At 38.7% G+C, this 26,186-nt stretch overlaps 1 protein-coding gene across 1 annotated transcript; it reads right to left on the bottom strand.

The window, feature by feature from the left end:
- Nucleotides 1-1,228: 1,228 nt before the first annotated feature.
- gnas (GNAS complex locus) lies at nt 1,229-25,967 on the bottom strand. The gene is made up of 12 exons (XM_026367994.1): nt 24,257-25,967; nt 17,397-17,469; nt 12,977-13,031; nt 12,682-12,801; nt 9,348-9,445; nt 5,786-5,840; nt 5,218-5,291; nt 5,011-5,069; nt 4,779-4,899; nt 4,445-4,575; nt 3,744-3,811; nt 1,229-3,594 (listed from the first exon to the last, which is right to left on the bottom strand). Exons 1-12 carry the CDS (start codon nt 24,393-24,395, stop codon nt 3,448-3,450), a joined length of 1,140 nt encoding a protein of 379 aa, XP_026223779.1. The 5' UTR covers nt 24,396-25,967; the 3' UTR covers nt 1,229-3,447.
- Between the last annotated feature and the right edge of the window lie 219 nt (nt 25,968-26,186).

A 26,186-nucleotide genomic window follows, 5' to 3' on the forward strand; every position in this document is an offset into this window, starting at 1 on the left:
GAACCTAGACCTGACCAACTGCTGCAACCCCAGATCATAGCACTGCCCCCACAGGCTTGTACAATGACACTAGGCATGATGGGTGCATCCCTTCAGATCAACATCTTTTCCACGGCCACAGGATGTGTCTTCAGACATGGTTGTTTAAGAAATGAGAAGCTACTCACTGCATCAGTTAGGGTTAAATAACTTTTCGCCAGCTGAGAAATAACCATACATGCGGTAATTATCCAATGGGATGCTCTTACTTATTTGCTCAGTTAAATATGTTAACCACATAACTCTATATTTGTTTGTCCTAATTTCAATATAATATCAATAAATGTTACAATCGAAACCCCCTTTTCATATTGACTGCTCACACTTAACAGTCCTGTGGCACAGCAGTAATGTGCTCCATCCACATACAATGTATTTCCTGTCTAACTGGTTTTTGTTAGATTTTTACAAACCATAAATCAGTGCAATAGCTGCATCTGAACATGAAGTTACCTCAGAGGTAAATATATTAATATCAGGTACAATTTGTCACCCTGTTGGGCTTTATCACTCTGTCCAAGTAGCAGATCAACTTTGCACCCTTTTTTCGTTACCACCCAAAATAACTAACTACCTTCCATAATTAAGCTCTTGTACAAAATGGAAAAACAAGTATATGTTAAAACACCTTGTAAGATGAAACCTTGTAGCTTGGGAATAGAAGCCCACACTGACAGTATCACACTTTGTCCACTCTACATTTTATCTTCAGAGCTAACTGCAGGTTTACAAGGACCGAGGAGAGTTCATTATTTAACTCAATCTGAATTTGCAGAATGTTGAGCTTCAGAAGCAGAGGAAATGGCTGGTAAACGAACAGGAAACTCTTGCTTCCTCTAATGTGGATTTACAACAACCCTTCCGGATGATGAAAATTTAGTAGAAAAGCATGCTGACTCTGTGTGTGTATGTATGTGTAATGACAGACCTGTTACTGTCTGCACCAAAAACAAAAACAAAAACAAAAAAAACAAAAACAAAAAAAAAAATCTTTATTTCTTAGAGCTCCTGTTCAGAAATAGAGACCCATATTTGATGTACACATTAAATGAAGACTAGGGCACTGAAATGAGAGAGATGCTAATACTGTACAGGCTGCCTCTGCTGTGCAAGGCTAAGGAGGACCCTCCTCATCAGAAAATAAACCAAAATTAATTTTTTTTGTCATTTGTCTTTTTTAGCAAAGTGATAAGATTTGTGTAGAAACAAGCAATGTTTTGCATCTTTCATCTCCTCTTTAACCCTTCAAAATGTCCTTTTCAGATGTCGACAGAAAAAAACAAAAGAAACCTGAAGACAACGTCATTTGAAAGGATTTAAGTTATAGCAATACGCACACTATCAAGTGTACAATTTGTCAAGGTTCATTTGATTCTAATAAAATACTTTTTTTAAAACCCATATACATTTCATATATTTATCTTTTTGGGGTATATGGATCCAAAAATAGACATTTAAATCATAAAGAGAATGGGAAGGAAAAGGGAAGAGAAATAAAACTACAAAAGCTACGAATGGTTGTCCTGCATCCCCGAGGTGAGAGAGGTGGCAGAAGACAGAGACAGAGAGAGAGGGGGACAGGAAGAGAGAGATAAAAAGATTGAAGGATAAAGAGAAAGGAGGAAGTGGCAAGGGAGGCAGGGAGTTAGGAGGGAATTGGCCAAGCTATACAGCGCAGTATGACACCCACTTTAGCTCATTACACACGTACAGTCGTGATCAAGGCACAGGGATCTTCTAAAAGTTATTTTTTTTCAATAAAGTTGTACAAAATAATACATTTTACAGTCTGTACAAGAATAATAGATCAGCAGTAAAGTAAAGACAAACATACAAAGGAGCTAGAGGAGGGGAGGAAGGAGGAAAGATGGAGGAATGACAAAGTGAGAAATGGCAGGGTAGTGTGAGCAGGTTGTTTGACCACAGGAGTAAACAAAAAAACAACAAAAAAAAACCAAACAAACAAAACATTAGTGTCCCAGTTGTTGTTGTCGTCATCTTGTTTTTTTTATATTTCAGGAATATTTTATTTTCTGCTAAAATAAAAATGCACTGCTCGCAGGGCAAAAGTGCAGATGGGAAGGTGGTGGAGATGAGGAAGGGAAGTGATGGAGAAAATGAGAGTGGGGGGGGGGGGAAATGTGAAGATGGAGAATTTGTAAAATCCTCAGAGGAGAAAGAGCAGGGACAAAAAAATGATAGAATGACAGAGACAGAAAGCGAAACAATATAGAAAGAGCACACACAGGGCACAATGGCACAAAAGTCTACACAGACAAAAACAGCTGTGGAGACATTAAAACAGGGTCAGTCATGACAAGATGAGAGTTCTCTTTAACTTATATGGTACTGTACTGAAGAAGGATGCTTTTGTCCTCTGTTTGAGTTCCATAAAAGTTGGCATTTTTTATTTATTTAATTTTAAACTCAGGAATATCCTCCTCACGTTTCGCTCCACTGTTACCAAGGCAAAGTCATGTTGCAAAACTATTCTGTGGAGAAGTCGAGGGACTGTCATCACAATCCCTACCAAATATGTCCGACCTCTGTCAGAGATTTTCACACAGGAGTAAGCTCTGTCCCGTTTCTGTGAACCGCCCCTTGCAGCCTGACTGATCGCAGGACACCCCTCGTCTGTTTAGTCTGCGGTAACACTGCTCCTCGGGGCTCGGCTGCACAGTCAGTCACTCAGTCCATTTAATCTCAAAGCACTGCGCTGGAAAAATCTGCCAGCAGCCCGTTGATCCTGCTGTGTTTCTGTGTGTAAGCGGATCCTGTGGTTGGATTTATGGATTTGTGTAAGTGATAAGGACTGAAGTACACGTTTTGAGTCCTGAGCCCAGTGCTTGTGTTTTCTGTTACATACAGCGTTAAGCTGATCTGTTGTGACATGTTTATTCTCTGTTTGCAGTAATTCAACAGTTCTCTGTTTAACAGTTGCACTGAAGTAGTTGCTTTCTGAGTCTCAACTAGAGAGAAATCTTCCAATCTGAACAGCAGCCCAAACCCTCCTCACTGCAGAAGTTACAATCCAGACTGGGCTATTCTGGGTTTTTGGAAACGTGAAGGTAACAGAGATTGTACATGATGTTGAGAAGTAAACATGTATGAGTATGGCTGAAGGCGGAGATCAGAGTCTGTTTAGGTCTTAGTCTCTAAATCCCCTTCATTGAAACAGTTCTGTCTACTGCAGATAGGGAGTTGGCATCAAGGGGAGGTCTGGGTTCATGGTGTGTTTACAGTAAGTGTGCGTGCGTGCATGTGTGTATGTGTGAGTATTTTGGCCCCCGTTCCTTCACAAGAGCTCACCCACTTCCATGGAAGAGGGGAGTTCAGAGACTCAGGGGTCAAGGTTTATCACAGTTCGATCTGTTTTTGTGTTTCTGGCCAAACACCTGTGCTCTCCCATCACAACAGCTCGTACTGCCGCAGGTGCATCCGCTGGATGATGTCTCGACAGTCATTGAAGACACGGCGGATGTTTTCTGTGTCGACAGCGCAGGTAAAGTGAGGGTAACAGTAGTGCCTCCCATCCCCACTTGCTGTGCTGATCCTCTGTAGATGAAGAAAAAAGACAAAAAACTAAAATAATGAGGTGTATCAAACAATATGTGTTAGTACCAAGATCAGATCATTCCAGGTTTTGGTTAAATTTGTTGACAATAAGAAAAATACAGAAAAGACAGGCCAGCCTATGCACGTACCAGGAATTCATCTCTTATGAAGTACTTTGCCCTTGTAACACGTGGATCTTCTCCAGGCTCTGGTGTCGCTGAGAGAGCAGAAAGGCATTTATTAGTAAAGACGTTTACATTATAATGTGAGTTATCATGTAATTAGTTGAAAACATTGCCACTATTGTAAGTGTGTGACCAGAGCATTTGCAGGTGTCAATCAAGGATGACCTCTTGTAGTCAATGACTACAATGCCCCTCACAAAGGCATATATCTTCATTCATTGAAGTCAAGACTTGTGTCCAGTTTGAACCCATTACAATAAGAGCAGATATATCACTCTATTTTGTGGATCCCTACTGTACAGAAACATGGGAAAAGTTTCTGCAGGCTCAGGAATGTTTTACAGTGATAAGCAGGGGATTTTTTTAAAAACTGGGACATATTTAGCACAGGTGGTGGAAACTGGGACATCTTGGGTATTTTTCATAGACCAGTTTTCAGCTGGGACAGTTTGAGGCAGTTTGGGATGTTTGGCCACCCTACTTTAAAAACAACGATTAGACAATTTCCTGAAATACTGTTTCAAAACTATATTTACAAGTGGAAAAACAGCAGTTGCAATCCTACAGCTAACTGTAGACTAGTCAGTGGACTGACATGTTTATGACTAAATAAATGGCCCTTTAAAAGTAATAAAAGTGGATAAAACTGTACTACAACTGCTCACCATCGTCGGGGGTAGTGTAGCGAGCAAATTCAGGAAAGTATTCCTCAATTTTGGATTTCCCTGCCAGCACCTTCTCGGCGAGCAGGTCTTGTTTATTTAGGAACAAGATGACAGAAATGGTCCGCAGCCACCTGAAAGGACACAACACTGAATTAAGATAACGTATGGAAACATTAAACTGTATCTGAGTGTATAAAGAGATCTAAGAAGGAATTACTGGTTGGAGTTGGTAGCAATACATACAAACAGGTGTTCACTTATGCTGTCACTTAGAAACATCATTAGTTCTACACTGAAGTAGACAACAGGGAAACTGTGTCGTCTCTCTCTTCACCTGTTGTTCCAGATGTTCTTGAAGAGGTTGAGGGCTTCCTGTAAACGATTGGTCTGATTGTCCTCTCGGATCACCATATTGTAACTGCTACTGGCCACCACGAAGATGATGGCCGTTACATCTGATGAGAAGAACGGGACAGAGATAACTCAGTCAGAGCAAGAGAGAGAGATGGAGAGAGAAAGGCATGAGATGAGTGACATGAGGGGAAGATTAATTGAATAGAAGTTACCGTTAAAGCACTGAATCCATTTCCGGCGTTCATCCCTTTGACCACCAACATCAAACATACTGTGGAAATTAAACAGGACATTACCTGGTGAAATGCTGCCATCATGTGGACAAATTGTACATCTTAGATTCAGAAGTTGGTCCATTTGTGTATGTTTATTAAGAAATTATTCCATACACCAGTATTTTCCTGCCTGTTTTCACTTACTGGAAATTTACTTTGTCCACCTGGAATCTCGTCTCAAAGATCCCTGAAGTCAGTACTCTGCATCGCAGCAAATCCTGGAGAAAACAACAAAAATTGTCACAACAAATTTGCTAAAAATCAAAAAGATATTTAACATGATGTTAACTGTTTACACTGCAAAATCTTTAGCAAGCTTTACACTTTAAAATATGATTCATGTGTCCTGGACATCTTTTCTAGATCAGGGTGAAAAACCTTAAGAAACTGGGGCATGAGATGTTTTTTTTTGGCATTCTCAGTACAGTTTCAGTAAAATAACTTTGTAAGACTCATCATTGATGGTATGAAGAATATTGTGAAAATTGAAACAGAATAAAGATGTTGCAGGTTGAAACTTCTGCTGGATCCCACTCAAACACTAGTCGGTTTTAGTCTCAAACATGGATGTACATGATGATGAAAATCTCTGAAACACATTTTCTAGTTTTCCCATTTTCAAATCCACATAACATACCTCTATAGAAAAGCAGATATACTTGTATAAGAAATTGTAGGCTTTATTAAATTGTGGTGACAGAAATTCACCCACCTGATCAGTTGGAGTGTAGTCATTCTGTTTCACAATGTCAATCTTGTCTAGAAAGCTGCAGAGAGAGAAGAAGAAATAAGTCAACTGGTATATAACTAAATAAGATAATTGCTTCATATTTATTAAGAAAAAAAAAAAAAAATATATATATATATATATATATATATATATATATATATATATATCTGTCTTTTCTGCTCGCAAAACAGTTTATTGATATGCAGACTGCAGGCTACCTGCAGCAGCTGCTAATTTAAAAATCTCCAGGAAAGAACTAAATATCACATGGGTGAACATGTGCAGGGAAATTTTCTGGCTCACACAAACACCTTTCCTTTCAAACTTCTTTTTCTAAATGTCACCTGATCAATGTAAACTCCAGCTGATCAGAAATCTATTTATAAAATAATTAGAGATGATGGCGATGGTGGATGGGGTGCAATTTTGGTGCTGCGCAAAAAGCCGTCATCTGACATCTTGTGATTTGATATAATTTTATACTGATCAGCTTGCTCTCATGCTAATGTGAATAACACTCTGAATGACAAGTGCTATACAAATAAAAAAAACTTGACTATACACACCCGGTTGACTGCAACGGTACGTTTGTGTCTCTATAACTCAGATATAAATCTCAGAAAACTCTCCAACATTGGCCTTAGTTACTTTTTCACCTGTTGCTGTCACAACTAAACCACAGACTGATCAAAATAGTCTTGATGTGGTTTGTTACCACAAACTTAAGTGCCAGAAATATGTTAAATAAATGTTTCACAAAGTTAAAACACAACGTATTTTCCCGTGTTGATGCGATTACTCTGACATGTTAATTTGCATCATCCACTGAACACAGGCACAAGACTGAATCACTTTAATCACGTGTGAACTACGTCAAGAACTTCCCATCTCACAACAGTAAGCAGATCTAAGGGCCAAAACCTGTCAATTCCTGAAAAACACAAACTCTGAAGAAAGAGATGGACGGAGGGAGAAAAAAAGAGGGATGTCAGCATGGTGCACAGAGCAAGTGTACGTGTCAAGACAGAAAAAGAGATGAGAGTGCACGTGGGAGTGAACGTGAAAGAAGGGAGGAGGGAGAGGACAGAGAGAGAGAGAGAGAGAGAGAGACTGAAAGAGAATGAAAGCATAGTGGCGTCTGTCTAACATTACAGAGCAGATTTCAAAAATAGCTCCCCAGCGCCCTGGCCTCCAGCACGGTTACCATGGAGACCCAACTACATGTGCTATTAATAGTCTATCAGCTCCCAATCGTGTGCTGCTGGAGCTGCTCCATAAAGACGAAAGACAGACAGATGCAGATGAAGGAAAGGGAGACAGAGGAGGAGGAAAGAGAAAGCAGGAGCAGGAGGAGTTTGTGTTTTTGTGCTGGATGTGTGAGCAACAAGAGGGACGGAACAAAAGACCGGACTGTACCATCTCAACCGCCTGACGGGGATATACAAGAGGATTTCCTCCTAATGTACACTTTTTAAAAACAGACGCTAACCTAAAGTGCAAAACTGAGTGTACGTCATATTCATCAGTAGTGATTTACTAGTGAACTGCAGTTTGGGTATAGGCACATGGTCCACAGTTAAGGAGCAAAAGCATCCTCCTCAAACACCACCCCTCCTACTCCTTTAAACATCCTCATCATTTGTAGATGACTCAGCCTCGGCCATGTTTGCTCCAAAAACTGAAAACTGCTGCTGGTATATGAAAACTGTTTTCGTAGTAAGAGCCAGCTATGTGCAAAAGCCACAACATTTGCAAATGTTTAAAGTTAACTGCCACTGGCTCCTCAACCAGTTTTTAAATGGTCTGAGTTGGTCCAGATGTGCACACAGATGAAAACGCTATACAGGAGATATGGTCTGCTGATACAGTATGGGGCAATATATTTGCCAGTGTGGGTGCTGTGTGTAAATTGACTTCATATCCCTCTGTCAGGAAATACACAGAAGAAACTTCAGTGAACCACATTACCTGAGTCACTGCATACCAGTGTACAAACTAGCTGCACATGTCATATCTCAAGTTAGTTGCTTAATGGACACAGAGCATGTATTATAGTAATATTACTAAGCAAGAAGAATGACACAAAAACTAAATGATAGTCAGATATCAGACTGATATAAATTACATGTGTAATCACCAGCTGCATATAGTTGAGTTCTGTCAGCGCAGTTAAAATCTAAGGTTTTTGTCGTCAGCAGCTGTGATCAAAACAGAGTACGAGAGCAGCATTCACCTCATCTACACTAACGACCTTAATTTAGGAAAGCCTGGGGTCCCTTAGTTATCTTTTGTTAAACCACATGATGTTATCAAAATCACTTAATGACCCTAAAATTCACATTATACCTGTAAGAGCCAGATGGATCCACATGAATGGAAAATCCAGCCTGCGTGTCCCTAAACGTTACGCTTAGACCAAAGTTACAAGGACCAGAATCAGGATAGACGTGACTTAATCTTGATAATATAATTCTAAGTTTTTCTAAAGCCTATAGAGAAACTAACTTAACTACATGTTAAGTTACTGTTGTGTGAATGTTTAAAATAATACTCATCAGAAAAAGAAATGTGGAAAACATTGTGTTACATGCTCTGCATGCAGAGAAATTAAATGAAAACAAAGAAATTATAAAAACATAAGGTTTTTGCTAACGGTCATGTTAAGAAGGGTATGTAATGATTTCTCAAGTGTACACAGATTTAGACAGATAGCAGGCTTCGGTCAAAAACCCGCTCAATGAGGCTACACAAACCTGTGCTCCCTTACTGTCAGTCCCAAGCTTAGATAACTGGGAAGGGATGCATCAGTAAAGGCTTCCAGTGTAAAACCTGTGCTAAATCAGATATGCATATCACAAACAGTTTGGGCACGTGCAGATGAGGGATGCAGAGTATATCGAGAGAACCATGCTGAGGATGGTGCCAACAGACAGAAGGAGAAGTGGAAGGCCAAAGAAGGAGTTTATAGATGTGATAAAGGAGGACATGAGAGAGGCTATAGTGACAGAAGAAGAGGCAGAGTGAGATGGAGACAGATGATCCGTTGTGGCGACCCCTAAAGGGAGTAGCAGAAAGAAAAGTAGTCTGGTCACAAAACCCGAAAAACCTTAAGATGTGCTGTACAGGTTTAGCCTATGATTAAGATTTAAGAAACGAATATGCGTTTGTATTGCAAGGTTTAATAATCTCTCTGAGAAGTTTAGCTTTTAACTTAAATCATCTAAAGTTAAAGTATTTTTTTAAACATCAATATCAATTAATCACTTGCAATCACCGATCAATTGTAAGGATTTCCTCTTGATATTTTACCTTTGTTTAGACATTTGACAATGAAGAGGCAGACAGGAAATGTGTGGGAGAGAGAGAGGACGGTATGACATGCAACAAAATCCTCTGTTGGGATTTGAGTTGTAGACATTGTGGTTAAAAGTTCTGGTTATATATCTGGTTCATTTAGAATATAGAGGTGCCCTTGATATGCCGCTTTTCTTTGTGGTCAAACATCGCAGACGACATTAGAAAATCATGTTTGATAGTTACTTACTATTGTGCACAGTCAATTAGCTGGTACTCGTTGGATCTCTCGTAGCATGCCCTGACCCCCTCATCCTGCCACAGTGTCTTCGCATGGTCATAGAACTCCTAAGGAGACAGGGAAACAGAGAAATACATGAATGACAGGAGACAGAAATTGATATAGCATCACAGAAATTTTTTAATTTCAGTTGCTGCTAGGAATGTGTACTGGGAACGTGACTGGGGACAAAGATGTTAAAACATCACCCAAAACACCTGGAGTAGTTTCTCTTGGTACATTCGCCACATATGCTGGATGACAAAAAGGGAGAAGAACAGCCACAGTATGCAAGCATTTGAATGAAGGCATCGAAGAAAGAAGAGTCTGTTTAAGATATGTATCCCAGCCAGTGGTGTGTTAAATTTGGAAGAAACACCTGATCTGGGTAATCAGGGGTTAGGGATATCTGGAAAAACAAGCAGCCTGTTCCAGGGAGCCTGGGGACTAGGTTTGGGAACCACTGGTCTAACCTGACCCTAATCCTAAACAGTTACCTCTTTTTACTCTCACATCTAATAACTGTTGTTTGAGTGGCTCCCTATTTCTCACGCAATGTATTTTACGTTCTATTGTATGAACACAATGCTTGTATGAATCCAAGTCTGTGATTGTGACCACTAACATGTTGTATAGGATGCACAAAACAACTTGCTTAAGCCTGAATCGGGTTATAAACCTCTATACTTGCAGATAAAATGTGCTTTTCTGCAATTGTTTTGAAAGTAACACCAGTATGAATCACATTTCTGACACGTGTGTTATTCAGTACATCACATTAGACGTCATGCTAAATGTCACACCTCTACTATTGAGATACTGGCAACTAGCACTGTTTGGTGTAGTGTAAATAAGGAAAGTCGTCATAGTCAGTTTAACAGTATTGTACTGTATGTGGGGTCTCAGCCACTTGTATGCAAGTAGAAAATGCTGTGTTTATTTAGTTAAACATGGTTCAAAAAGTTTATCTAATGAATAATTTATGCAGGAGATGTTTCATTTTACTTGCTGAGCATTTTACACTAAATATGACAGCTATGACAAAGGTAGAGAAGAGGTAAAGGATTCCCATAGGTCTACAGTGTGTCTGAGGTTTTGTTGACACTACATGCAGTTTATGTTCTGCCTGGGTGATGCCTGTATACAGGTCCGTAAAGATAAATAGTGGCAGAGGGAGAGAGACTCACTATACACCGTCATATGGACAGACTTATTGACATACTGACACACAGCATGGATTAACCACTTCACTTCTTTCTTTTTTCCCCAACAACTAAACAAGTGTCTTCTGGTGTGGACCTGTCAGCTCACATGGACGGAAACAACATACACCCCCATTATGTGACGTATGTCTGGAGCACTCTAAAATACTTAATGGCAATGAAGTACATAGTTAAAACTACAAGATTCAAACACGTGAGAAATAAAAATGAAATCAAATATATGTTTAGTGAGCGTTTAAATGCATCCCACAATCTATGCTTATTTGGAGGTGAGAAAAAAATTATAGGGGGAAAATGTTTCTTGATAATGATGGCATAAAAAAAGATATCAGCCATTTTTCTTTCAATTAATATGTTTGTAGTGATTAGTGTTTAATATCCTAACAGCCTCGACCTAGTCGGCTTTCTGCTTTGACAAAATAGCTGGAAATATTCTGTAGCAATGTACAGTCTGAATAAAATTATAATTCAGGATTAAAACACACGCACAAACTTGCTCCGTTCAATCTATTTAACTAAAGCTTGGTGAGGTGTTCATTTCTCAGTGTGTATTAACAATGAACTTTACCAAGTTATCAATTAATTAGTAATCTGACGACGGGAAAATCAGACAGTAATAATCCATTAATAATAATAATAATAATAATAACAACAATAACACGCGCGCGCGCACACACACACACACACTTTTAATGACATCAGTTTCTAATGGACCAATTTGCTGTGTGTAACCGTATGTAGGAAGTTATCTAATGCTTAGTAAAGCATAAATGGCAAATTGTCACAGAGCTGACTGGAAGTGATGATGTGCCCTTTTGATGCCCATGAGCACAGACCTCTCTCTTTATACACACACACTCCTGTTTTAGCACTGTCATTCTGTTTTACAGGCAGATCCCCGATAAAATGTATAATTCACTTTCGCCACCCCGTTTTATAACTTGGAAACTATGCTGTGCTCGTCATAAACAAGTCAACCAACCAAACAAGTAAAGCCAAATAATAACCGTAAACAAATAATTGCTTCCCAACAGCTCAGCATGAGTGGAATTCCTAGGGCAGCAGGGTGATTTAGTGGTTCAAGAGCAACCCGTATGTGAAAACTCACAGATTTGATTCCTGTAAGAACTTGTGTGTCTTAATGAAATTTCCCTGAGTAAGATAGCTGTATGTGGTTAGCTCATTAACTATAAATCAAAAATAAATAAATGATAAATACATAAAAAATTAATTAACAATTAAATTAAAAATTAGGGCTGCACAATTTGGTGAAAAAGTAACTTTGTGATTATTGTTGCCAATATTGTGATTTGTGGTTGTGATGTAATAAATGATATCAAGCAAGTTATCCTTGGTAACTTTGTTGGTCATCAAGGAAACTACAGAGACTGCTGATCATTTTGAAATGTGTATTTCTCAACTCAGACATACAAACAGCTGGTAGCTCTTGTCTTTCTTTGCCAGAATGGTATGGAGTAAGTGATATCTCTATGTGGACCTGTCTTATAAGTGACACTCGCAAACACATCTGTAATTGTGTTTTGTTTGTTCAGTATACAGGCCAGCTTTCAGCCGCTTCTTTACTAGTCAGTTCTTTCATCATCCTTTTCTCTGCGTCTCAAATTTGTCATGTTCTTGCGTGTTGTAGCAACTTTATTGTACATATTACCTGTCTTTGCTTAGTGTTGCTAAGCTTGAACCCAAAATGTCACCATATAATAGAGGGTGTTTTTTTTCTGGACATTAGTTCAGCACTGTCATCCACCTCCACCTGGTCTATACTCTATATATTAAAAAGTTGTGGAGACTGGTAATCTCTTTAATGTGGGCATAAATAAAGAGCAAACAGAGAATAGGTTGTCACATTTACACATACACATATTTGTTTAATTTGATTTAGTATTAGATGTATTATTAGTATTGTTGTTGTTGTTGTTAATAATAATAATAATAATAATAATAATAATAATAATAATAATAATAATAATAATAATAATAATAATACACGTGGTAATACTTGTTTAAAACTGGTGTGAAGATGATGATATTTCTGGGTTTGAGTGTGACGTTGTATTACTTACAGATGGAAACTCAAAGTCCTTCTGGCTGACGAGGCTGAGGATGTATTCAATCCGGTACTGGTTCTCTGGGCACGCCAACTGGACTGGTGGTGTCAGATTGCTCATAGCAGTTACTATGGTCTGTTGAAAATGTACAAAGCCAAACAGAATTCACTTAAGAGCTGATAACAGAAACAAAATACACAAGATCATTTAATTCGGAAAAGAAAACTGTTCAAATAAGAGAGTAAAGTAGCATGAAAGAGTATTAAACATTTATAATTTGCTACATTCAAAAATGACAAAAGTAACTTACCTCAATAGCCTCTTTAATATTATTCTTGATGTCCTGAATTTTCTGCTTCTTCTCTCTGAAAAACAAAAACTTTATGTTAGGATTTGTGGTTCAACGTTAATGGGATTTTTTTGTTGTACAGCAGTACCATACATAAATGACTCTTCAGACTAGAGGCAACAAATACAGGGAAAGACTAAGACCTGCTAAGACCATCACAGAAACACCCATATTGTTTTTTTTTTTTTTTAAAATACAGAAAACTGCTGAATTAAATAACTGACTTTTACCATAATGCAACTCAATATCAACCTTCAATACACCTCCTAAATAGGTTGATCTTTCTTTAGTTTGCAAAATATTCGTTCTAAATTTTCTTGCCTGCTTAAAGCCAAGATGCCCCTGTGGATATCATCTAGTTTTTTTTTTAACCCATTTAGAAGTATTAGATATGCCAAAGCAGAAGTTTTCATATATACATTTAAACATTGTTCTTAGTTCAACATGTAGTTACAGACAAGAAACCACTAAATATTAATATAAGGATTATAATAAAATAAAGCTGCACTGCAATAAAACAAAATGCGTTGTTACCATTGCATGGTACTCTACAGTAGACTGAATTAGGTTTGTTTCAGATCTGGGAGGGGTAAACAGGCCTTCATTGGCACGCATTGTAAAGAAATTATGTCTGTCTGCTGTGAAGAACAGTTGTTTGCACAAGATATTTAGACTCTCTGTGACAAAAGTGTTTCTAGTAAAGGCAACCAGAGGGCCAGTTAGTCTATCTTTCACCTTGAGCCTGCCAGGACAAAAGTGCATTGTGTTTATAATAGTTCTGTGTCAGTGACAACAGGCGAGACAGACCTCTTTGTTCTATGCCAGTTTAATGTTTTAAAAGAGACACTGCTGCAATGGTTCAAATCTATGCAAGAATGTAGACAATCAGCAGATAACTGAGCGATTACTGGCTATCTTAGTGGGCCTCTGGATTTTCTATATACTGGTACTGGTACTGGCTCACCTGTTTGATTACTGAAAACAAAGATTGCAATTTCTATTGCTATCATGCTGCAATGCTACTGTAAACCTATCTTGGTCTTTCACAGCAAAATTTCTTGGCTTACAGCGGCTCTTTAATAATGTTTATTTATATTTTGTCTAAGAAATAAATATATATGGTCAACAGCACTGCCAAAAGAACTCTAATGGTGGCCTAAGACTTTTGCACAGAGCTGTATATTAGACTGACCAAAAAAAAACAAAAAAAAAAACACGTACATTGACTTGAATATAATTTGTGTAATGCTCATTGACAAATGGTAACAGAGCCTGAGAAGCCTGTGAGGTCACTGTGCACCAAGAAACACAGGCAAGGGCGAGAAGATGAGAGAGAAGAGGAGGTAAGATAGAGTTTATTGGGTTAGAAGGGAGACAGAAGATGCCTTGTTTACATTTCCAACCTGATAGTCATTAAAATCACATGGTCGTGTGTGTGTGTGCGCTCTGGACGTGTGTGGTTAGAGGCAGGAAAAGAAAATAAGATGGCATGACAACAAACTTGTTACACTGATGACGTCTACTGATGTGTTAAAGTGAATAAAGGCAGACACTGAACAGTTAGATGTAAAACAGGCTCATAAGCTGGGTCTGAACAAACATTATAATAACATCGTCTCTGTCATAATTCTCTCTTATAGTACGGATTTTGTCTTTGAAATCTACAATGTCAAACAATTGTGGAAAAATCACAAGAAGCACATCAGTAAACTGTGAAAACTGCAGCAGTACCATCCATATATTCATCAACTTAACTGCTTGTCCTCTGAAGGGTTGCGGGAATGCTTGAGCATATTCCATCTGTCATTGGGCAACAGGCGGGGTACACCCTGGACAAGTCACTAGTTCATTGCAGGGCAGACGCACAAACACAGATGACCATTCACACTTATGGGCAATTCAGATTCACCTATTAACACCAACATGCATGTCTTTGCAGGTGGGATGAAGCCAGAGTCCGGGAGACAACCCACGCAGACACAGGGTGAACATGCAAACTCTAGCCAAGCCGTGGATTCGTACCCGGGTTCTTCCTGCTGTGAGGTGACAGTGCTAACCACTACACCCTCATGCTGCCCTTCATAGGCTTGAAAACTAAAACAGCTATGATCAATATTTTCACGTTAACAATAGATTAAAAACTATTGTATGTGTAAGATGTGGCTCATAGTGACAAACTCAATTTATCAGTAATATCTGTGGATCCTCTTAGTTGTATAGATTGGTGTAGAATCATTTAGCTCATCAATGATGTTTTATAGCCTGAAACTTTACTGTCTAGCCTCCTGCATCAACATCAGAGCTTTTGGATCAGAGATTTGGGTTTTACAAAGGATTTTCTTTTTTCAACAAAAAACAACTGACATCCCCGTCCTCAGATCTTTACCACTTCAGAGCTCCAGTGACAAAGCTGGTAGTTAAATGCCTTGCCCAAGGGCAACTCAGTCATAGTTGTGAAGAGAATACAGAGAGCCGAGTTTGTCATTAATTTCTGTTCCAAAGCAGCCTAGAAAATGAAACTAACAGTCTTCAAGCCAATTACTCTGACCTTTGTGTTACCACAACACTCAACCCAACACATTGTATGTTCTGCCTCCTGATCAAACATGATGATTAAAACATATTACTATGCTTTTCATACCCTTACCCTGATGTGCCCATCACCCTGGAACAGGGTAAATCTGGACTCATCAGACCACATGACCTTCTTCCACTGGACAGTTCTTAACCGAGTTTTAATAGTTTCATCAATCTCCTTAGATGTTTTCTTTGCTTGATTCACGCCAATAATTTGACCCTTCTTAAACAGATTAACATCTTTTTCACAACCACAGGATGTGTCTTTTGACATGGTCGCTTAAGAAATGAGAAACTACTCACTGCATCAGTTAACTTGTTGACAGCTGTAACATAATCATCCATGCAGTAATTATCCAATGTGAGGCTCTTACCTATTTGCTAAGTTAAATCCAGGTGGTGACTTTTTTTTGGGTGGGCAGTGTATAAATCAATCAAATCATGTCAACCAGATAATCCAGGCAATGTCAAAAAGCTGACTGAAACACAGTTCTGTTGTATGAGTTTGTGGGTGTTTTTAATGAAGACACACACACCCACAAATAAATATATTACCACACAAACTCTTCGGTGTTACGGAGTCATGCGGCAGGTCATATGCTCTTGTCTGCCTTAGGTGCTGATGTTCTAGGCTAACCTTGCTTCTGCCCTCATCACAACCACCAGAGCAATACATGCCAGTTCATCAATACACAAAAACATACACACAAATAAACTCTCCATTTTGCCTAATTAAATATGTACATGTCAAATATGCCCTCCAGAAACTAAAAATCAAGAAAGAGAGAGTAGTAGAACTGAAATAACTTGTGTGTCTAAAGACTAAAATGGAAACCAAAGCATGCCAAAAGCTATAAAATAGATTTACATCCACAAAAGAACAGGGATGTCTACTTCAGTCGTTAACTGGTAGAAATCAGGGGTCCTTTAAATATGTGTTAAAATAACGCAGATGTTTATGTTTTTGCTCTTTTTATAATTTTTTTGGGGGTCATTTTGTTGTTCTTGAATATTTTAAGAGTTTTGTAGGATTCTCATCTGGGGGGAGACAAAGGGGAGAAACGCAACAAAGGTCCCCAGGTGGACCCAAACTGAGGATGTGGCAATCCTACTCATATGCTAATGCTCACCTTCTAATCTAAATTCTTATTAGAATTCAACAACAATAACCGTCTTAAACTTTTGCGTGGCTTTGCATGCCCATAAGAAAGCTTACTAAATAATGAAAGGTGCCCTAGCAGCTAGTCAAAGTGGAGGAATAACCTCAGTAAATCTTTCACTGTCAATATTGAAATATCATTGAATACATCATTTAACGAATCATTCATCAGAGTATCATGCAACTAAATGAACATGCTTGGCATTTGCTCAATACTGAATTAGAACTGGAAATTTACAAGTTAACCAGGTATTTGGATGGTCACTGCAGTTGCAACACTGGTAAATACACAACAGGTGAAACTGACCAATAAGAATGCAACTAGATGTCTGAGGCTGCAATGATTTCATCTGGTACATAGAGGTGATTATAATGTATTTGTACATCAGTGTTGTAGTTGCTTAAATCAAACGTTACAGGCCTTACTGTGAGCTTAAGCATCACTGACCTTCTCATAGTTTCAGACAGCTTCACTGAAAATAAGGTTTTCCATAAAGAGGGACTCAGCAATATGTTCTTGAAAGTGTGCATCCCCAAAATTGAATAGAGGTATCAGCTTGTGAGCTCAGCAGATACTGCCTAAACCTACTTTTCATATATGCTCAAGCTCAGCAGTGTCTATACCTTTACTCATATCCTACTTACTCTGCATTGAAGCCGTTGACATGTAGGATCCTCATCTGTTTCACGATGGTGCTCTTCCCCGACTCTCCAGCTCCTAAAAGAGAGAGAGAGGAAATTTTATGGACCTGTTCACATGAGAACCAGTACCAAGCAGTACAATAAGACTAGGTCAATGTTATGAGATACAAATAATACACATTTATTTGTTACTGTCACTTTAGAGTACATGTAATGTCATTTCCTGCACTGGACTAAAGTCTTCAGTTTGGATGTTAATAACCTGGCTGTGAGTTAATATGCTCTACAGGACAGTTTCAATGACCAAAAAAATACACCAAATACACACTGACTTTTTTTGGGAGAACTGGGGGTAGATGTAAGAACAGGGCTGTTGGATGCCATGCTTGAAAGAAAAAAACTATCCCACTAACTGTAATCACAATAATGACAATGATGACTGTGTTCAGGTGTTACACTGCCTGTTTAAAGATTTCATTATAAAAGCAGTTAAGCATTAAAGGGCAGTTCTAGTATCAGGAAGATTTTCTCACATATGATTATCAACATTAATCTACATTTAACAACTGACAATGACGTGACCAATTTTGAGTGTGCATTTTGGCTTTGTGTTTGTCTTAGTTGTTCTGTTTGTACAGTTGCTCCATCTTAAGCCACAAAACAAATAAAAAAAATTAACCTCCTTGAATTTGTTCATTTCCATTTCTCTTGTTATGTTATATGAAATTTCTTCTAATAAAGAACTACTTCAAAAGATCACTGTAAGCCTTTGTGTCCTGTGAAGAAAATGTGATTACAAAGTGTAGACACCAACAATCAGTTTCCATGTATTTGACTGCCATCAAACCGCAATCAGCATTAAAAGAAACCGTTGCTGTAAAAATGAAACTGACGTACTTTGTCTAGTCATCTCAAAACTTCAATATATAAAGGTATAATAATATATTATAATATATATATATACACAACTCTTTAGCTCTTTCACACTGTACAATGTCTTTCCTGTCTCAGACCATAAGAATGTTTTCTTTCAGTGATTTCCTGTTGTTTATGATTTTTCTTTACAACAGCATTGAAGACGACACATTAATGAATTGAGTTGATGGACAAAGATATTTGGATACAAACATCTTGTTCGACTCAGTACTATTTATTGGCTGAATGAAATAAACTGAATGCCTTGAGCAACTATTTTCTAGAATAGTCTAGAATTTGTCTTTACTATATCTCCTTTTATATGTATTTACTTTATTATTACTTAGCACACTATTTAAATAATCCATTTTACAGTATCTTATTTTATTCTTTTTTTTAAGGGTGGAATATATATATATATATAAATATGTCTGTCCAAGAACTTCACATAGAAAATGAAGTATGTCTGAATTATTATAAATAATTGTTGACCAGCAATGTACCTCATTTAAAGACACTTGTTTACGTTTAGTCATTTGGCAGACGCTTTTATCCAAAGCGACTTACAAGTGTTCTTGCCAAATCCAAGGCGACTGGTTCTGTTTGGATGGAAAGGCTATGCTTTTATTCCTCTAATGCTCTACAGTGTAGAGCAACGCTCTACAGTGTAGAGCATTGGTGACTTTTGGCGTACTGATATAGGGGCGTATGCACCAACACCGTTACTGAATATCAGATTCTGGGAAGACTGATGACCTCATGTCACAATACCACCTCTCTGGTGCACACTGGTAGCCTAATGAGTAGGTTATATGCCACGTAACTGCATCGTCCCCTTGTCCAAGCCTTTCTCGGGATCTTCATGTCACACCCTCTCTGTCTCTCCATGTTCTCTGTCTTTCCACTGTCAAGCTATTTAATAAGGCTATAAGGCCAGAAAAATCCTTAAAAACAATATCAACTCTCTGTCAGTTACACTGATGAAGCATAAAATCTTATATTATATCATACAAAAGTATAGCAGTGCAGTAGTGATTTTGGGGCTTGTCATTCTAGTGAACATGAAACATTGCATTCAGTAAAAAATCGTCAAAGTCCAAATTATTCTTTATAAAAGATATTTCTTAATGCATGACAGTCTCTACCTTTTAAATGCTGTGTTTTGTTAATGCAAAGTTCTACACCATCTAACACTGCTTTTCAGATATTTGAGATGCTTTAAGAGCATCATGGCTATCAGGGGGTATGTCTTACGGAAAATATTTTAACTGTCTTTTGGTCAGCTACTAAAACTTTAAAACCACATCAAAAGCATTTTAAAAACTCTATCGTATCTCTAAAATAACTACAGTATGTACATGTGTTTATATTGTGATCTTACACTCAAATTGGGTGACTTCTACACATAATAATAAAACATCAAAACTGTGCAAACTCTTTTTAGATAAAATACAAAGACCAGGTACAGATGCAGTTACAAATGCAGGTTAAGAATGGGAAGCCTCTGTTTCCTTCCAATGAGAATAGATAATAAAAAAAAAATAAGATCAGTGTAGTGATACATCGGTAAATTAATCTACTCTACTCTAAATAAATAGACAAAAGTTGGCACTCTGATGCAAAGACTGCACAGTACATAAATGAACACATAGAAAAGTCAAACTCTGATCAATTAATTAAATGTGAATGATGTCTGGGGCATGGTGTCAACGTTGTTAAGTCAATTTATCATTTAAATAACAGATGACTGTAGTAGCACATTACAACATAAACATTTGCAGATATTTCTGCACACAGGATTGTCCCTTAGATTTGCAAATATTGTGGTGATATTGCATTAGAGCTGTGTTGTCAAATCATATACTTGAAAAGATCAAGTTCACTTCAAGTGTGGATGTCAATAAAATGTCTAATTGAATCTAGATTCTTTATTACTTGCTATACACAAACATCACAAGACATCACAAGCAAAATAGCACTCAAAAGGGTCTTCAGATTGTTGCTGTACCTATTTTCTAGACATTCTTCTAGAATATATTATAAGAAGATACACTATTTTACTTGTTGGATAAATGTTAGAAGCAAGTTTGACAAGGTTTCAGGATCCACCACATATCCTTATTTACGGAACATGTCCATGAAGGTTATGCCTAGGTAATTAATTTGTTTTAGTTAATGTCAAACAATAAAACATTTATATTTGTAATTTGAGATTAAAAGAATACTACCTGCTAAGATGACAATATTTTAACTTTAAGGAATCTACTCTGGAAAATGTAGTATTTTATCACTGAGCAATATATACACCTCAATACAACATATACTCTCATCACTAACATGATCAACACTTTAAATAATGTATCTGAAATAATGACCAGAGTAGTTCTGATTGCAGGTTACCCTTTAAATGAGCAAAATTAATCAACGACTTCAGCCTCAAGAAAAGGCATGCTAGAATTTTAGTTCTGCAAATATATGTCTAACATTTATGTGTTACCTACATATAGTTGCAAGAAAAAGGAGTGGCACTGTTTGCAATTTCCTGATTTTCTGCATAAACTGTTCTTGAAATGTGATCTGATGTTCACTAAAGTCACAAATATCAACATATAAAAATATGTTGAAGCTCATAAAACAAAGAAAGTAATGAATTTTCATGTCTTAATTGAACCCACCCATTAAACATACCCAGCAATGGTGGAAAAAGTAAAAGCAACAGTGTTCCAATAACTGCTTGAACTACCTCTGGCAGTAATAACCTCAAGCAAACACTTTCTGTAGTTGCAGAGTAGACCTGCACAATATTCAGGAATTCTGGACCAAAGAGCTGCTTCAGCTTAGCCATATTCTTAGGACGCATGTTGTAAATTACTCTTCAGATCATTCCACAGCATCTCTATTGGGTTGTTGTTGGGTAAGTCTAGCCTATGAACAGGCCACTCAAAAAGGCAGATTTTGTGTTTGAGAGGCCATTTTAAAAAATACTTCGATTTTTAGGGTTATTGTCTTGCTGCATCATTCAGCTTCCTCTGAGGTTCAGATTTAACAGCCAGTTCTATAGAGAGTAGCCATAGTACCAAATCATCTCCATTAAGAGACAATTTGTCTAACTGTGGACTGATTAATATCTGAATTCTGAGATTATTCTGTCACCATTTCCAGCTACAAGCATATCAACAACTCTGGATCATAGTTTTCTGAGATCTCTTTTTTGCAAGGCATGGCGGATACTGCTTGTAAATTGCACACTAACACTGCATGTTTTTATAAGTCAAGTTAGAGCCAAATCTCACCTCCATTCTCGTTTCACTGACTGGACTCCAGGTTTGCTAACACTAGACTCTAGTTGATGTTTAATGACATCAGAAACCTAGTGGGGACATTAGTTTTGCCACATCACTCTGTTTGTGTATGTTCAATAAAGACATTAAAGATTATGACTGTGTATTATCAACTTAAAAATGTTCTATTTGTTGTGTTGTACGTTGTTGTGTCTTTGGTGAAGATCAGATTATATTTTTATATATTTATATTGATGATCAATTTTTGTAGAAAACCAGGAAATTACTTTTACTTGTGACTTTATTTAACACAAAGACTAATTTATTATGTTTACATCTTGGCTGCCACCTTCACTAACATATTCTTAATGGCAAAAATATGGATCACACTACTACTACTACTCTTGTGTCTTCACCTAACATAAATACAAACCAAATAGAAGTGATGCCAGTATATTCTCCAAGTCATACAGATTCACTGTCGACCTGCAGGTCACAGACCTGTTGACCTGCCATAAAGTCAAACTAGTAGCAATTTACATAATAAAAAGGGAGCTAACTTTAAGGCAGACATCTTTGTTTTGAATTTCACGTGGATCCTGTCCTTCTGCTTTCCTCAAGTCACAACTTCCTCCCCAGCATAAATACTGGCATGTCATACAATAGGCACCTTCAACGGCATTTCTGTAATCACATATTATGATTTGTACAAAAGAACACCATGACTTTTTGGAAGTGATAAGCCTGTGAATAGACATATGAAGAGGGTACAGACAAGAGCATGGCAGGAAAAGCTAGACACTTATTTGTCTCTTATGTAATGTAGAGACCCAGCCCACCTACAGTTCTCTGTGACACACACACACAACCACATGTTGAGTCTGACACATGTTAATTTCTTCATGAAATAGGTTTCAGTGTGTTTTGCTTACATTCACACTATCTTAAGGCACTATTGTGGCTAAACATCCACAAACTATAATGTAACTAGTGTTAGTTTAGCCAACTTTTCAGGCATAGGATTAAAATGAGTACTATACACTATACTAGTGCCAAACTGTTCTGGCTGGAAAAGGATATGCTAGATCTATCTATCTATCTAACTATCTATCTATCTACACACTGCCCGCCAAAAGAAAAAAAAACTCACCAGATTTAACTAAGCAAATAGGTAAGAGTCTCTCATAAGATAATTACTACATGGGTGATTACATTTCAGCTGCCAACGACTTATTTGACCCTAACTGATGTATTGAGTTGCTTCTCACATCTTAAACAACCATGTCAAAAGACACATCCTGTGGTCATGGAAAAGACGTTAATTTGTTTTAGAAGGGTAAAATTATTGCCATGAATCAAGCAAAGACAATATGTAAAGAGATTGCTGAAACTACTAAACTGGGTTTAAAAGTGTCCAACGCATTATTAAAAACTGGAACGATAGTGGGGAACCATAATCTTTAAGGAAGAAATGTGGTCGGAAAATAAACTTGAATGATCGTGATAGGCGATCACTTAAACGCTTGCTGAAATCAAATCATAGAACAACAGTAGAACTCACGGCTATGTTTAATAGTAAAAGTTAGAGCACAATGTAAAGGGAACTCAAGGGATTGGGACTAAACAGCTGTGTGACCTTAAGAAAAATACTTGTCAGTGAGGCTAATCGGGAAAAAAGGCTTCAATTTGCTAGGGAGCATAAAGATTGGATGCTGGAGCAATAGAATAAAGTCATGTGGTCTGATGAGACCAGATTTACCCTGTTCCAGAGTGATGGGTGCATCAGGGTAAGAAGAGAGGCGGTTGAAGTGATGCACCCATCATTCCTAGTGCCTACTGTACAAGCCTCTGGGGGTAGTGCTATGATCTGGGGTTGCTGTAGTTTGTCAGGTCTAGATTCAGCAACGTTATGTGCCCAAAGACTGAGGTCAGCTGACTACCTGGATATACTGAATAACCAGGTTATTCCATCAATGGATTTTTTCTTCCCTGATGGCACGGGCATGTTCCAAGATGACAATGCCAGGATTCATGGGGCTCAAATTGTGAAAGAGTGGTTCAGGGAGCATGACATAATTTTCACAGATGGATTGGCCACCACAGAGTCCAGACCTTAACCCCATTGAGAATCTTTGGGATGTGCTGGAGAAGACTTTCTGCAGTGGTTCGACTCTCCCATCATCAATACAAGTTCCTGTCGAAAAATTAATGCAACTCTGGATGGGAATAAATGTTGTGACATTGCAGAAGCTTATCGAAACGATGCCACTGTGAATGAATGCCATATTCAAAGCTTAAGGAGGTTGTGACTTTTATTTTTGGACAGGCTGTGTGTGTGTGTGTGTCTGTATATATGTATGTATACACACACACACACACACACACACACACACACACACACACACACAGGCACACTTATACATCACTGTGCACACTGCTGTTGGATGTGCTCACAACCTGAAAGCAACATGCTGAAAACCTAGCATATAGCTGCATTTTTAGCCTTATGCAATGGCAAAGTCATACTGTTGACAATGTTTCCCAAAACAACATCCCAGAAGGTTATACAGGGAGGAAGCAGAGCCTCAACTGTGCAGACAGAGGCCTTGCCTGAAAAGCTGCAAGCAGAGAGAGAGAGAGCAAGAGAAAAAAAAAAATCAAACTCACCTAAAAGTAGTAGTCTGTGTGTTGCTCTGTATATCTGTTTGTCTTTTTGGAGCTGCTTTTCTATCTTTTTGTTTGCTTCTCTTTGTGCCTTCTCCTCATTTCTCTGGTCTTCGGTCTTACTGTTGCCCAAACAACCCATCTTCCCGCAAGAAAAAAGGAAAAAAGGGGGTCCAAGGGAGGAGGACGAGGAGGAGGTGGAAAAAGAACAAGAAGAAAAAAAAAAAGTGGAGGTGGAGGGGGTATGTAGAAGGAAAAATAATTAAATAAACTACACTAGTCTAGATCCCACGTTTGACCTGCAGATTTGGCAGCAATGACACCCACATTTACACCGTCCAACGTCCCTGGTTTGCTCCAGAAACTGCCCGTGGTGCAGCACTGTAGAAATTATGTGTCCATAACGCGTATTTAGCTGTCAGGGAAAGGGCAGGATACTGCTGCTGACGACACCGAGGCCGCCTTCTCAGTTTGCTGAATCCTGCTCGGGCTTTTTCCTCCTTCACATGCACTACAGTTTGTTTTTGTTTCCCACTCCCACCTCCGTCAACAGCGTATGCTTGCGAGCCGTAATCCACACTGTCTATTACGATACCAAAAATCGTGGTTTCACCTCAATTGGAGGCAGAATAAACAACCTAATTTGCATTTCCAAAAGCCCAGGTCTTGCGTCTCACTGCTGCCCGTGACAAGGAGCCGAACTCGGCGTGTCCGAGAAGCTCGCCCGTGCTATGGCGCGGCTCGTTTCCACGTCTCCTTTCATGATAAACGCAGCCTTAGGTGTATTCTTATAATCTCTATTTCTCTGTCTCCCCGACGGATGTCTTCGTCGGGGCCCAGCAGGACAGAAATGAGGGAAACAATATTTACACCTTAACGAGCTACATGTGTGATATTCTCATTGCTTCCGTCGTCATCCGGCTCGCAGTCCTTTTCATTCTTTGCGTCAAATCAACTCAAAACAGCTTCAAACTCACTGCAGCTGCGTTTTCGGCTGATTCCTGCACCACCTCCAACCCCGAAACGATCCAATATCCCCCGATTTGTCCTCCTTATTTGTGATGGCTGTTCCTTGCTGTGTTTTCTCCTCCAGATGGGCCTTCTCTCTCTCTCTCTCTCTCTCTCTCGCTGCCCCTTGCTTTTGTTGCTGAAATGTGTTATCAGCCCCTCACATCACCACCGAGCCTCCAAAACTGCGCACCGATGGACTTTATTTTATTTATTTTTTTTAAATTTCCAGCTCGACTCCAGTGAATGTCCTCAAGAGACCAAATTTTAAAGAACAAAAAGAAAACGAAAAGAAAACGTGACCAAGATGTGAAAAACCCTCGAAATGTATCCACGTTTTCTGCAGGTGAAAAAAAAAAAACACAACCCCCGCTGTCAGGCTCAGTTTTACAGCCTACATAGGTGTGAACATACATACACACTCTCACTAAACATGCATTTATATGTATTTCTCTTGAATCCGAGGTGGGTAAATAGGCTACAGGCTTGAGTCTACATGCATTCACATTCACAAAAAATAGGACACGGGTTGTTGTAGCAGCTCATTCCCACCGCGAAGGCCGCTCCCCTCCTGGCCGCTGGTCGTGGAAGGTGAAAGTCGGGAATAACCAGGTCTTTGAGGTTATTATTTTCTCACTTTCTCTCTCCGAGAATAGTAGCTTACACTGAGAAGACAGACAACGCTGAAGAGAGACGGGGTGGGGCCACACAGCGCTCATTGAACCCTGGGAAGGAAGGACCGAGAGAAGAGGGGAGGAGAGGCCGCTTCGCCTCGTCACGTGGCCCGGGCGCGGAGCAGCGTCAGCGGCGCGGCAGAGAAAACGGCGCCCTCTTCAAAGAAAACCACCGTGCACGGTGTGCAGGGTCGGGGTCAGCTGGGCCAGGGGCTCCCACAGCTCCCCACTGCACAGCTGGAGCTTTAGTT

The sequence above is a fragment of the Anabas testudineus genome, chromosome 7 (assembly GCF_900324465.2).
Source record: "Anabas testudineus chromosome 7, fAnaTes1.2, whole genome shotgun sequence".
Classification (NCBI taxonomy): Eukaryota; Metazoa; Chordata; class Actinopteri; order Anabantiformes; family Anabantidae; genus Anabas; species Anabas testudineus.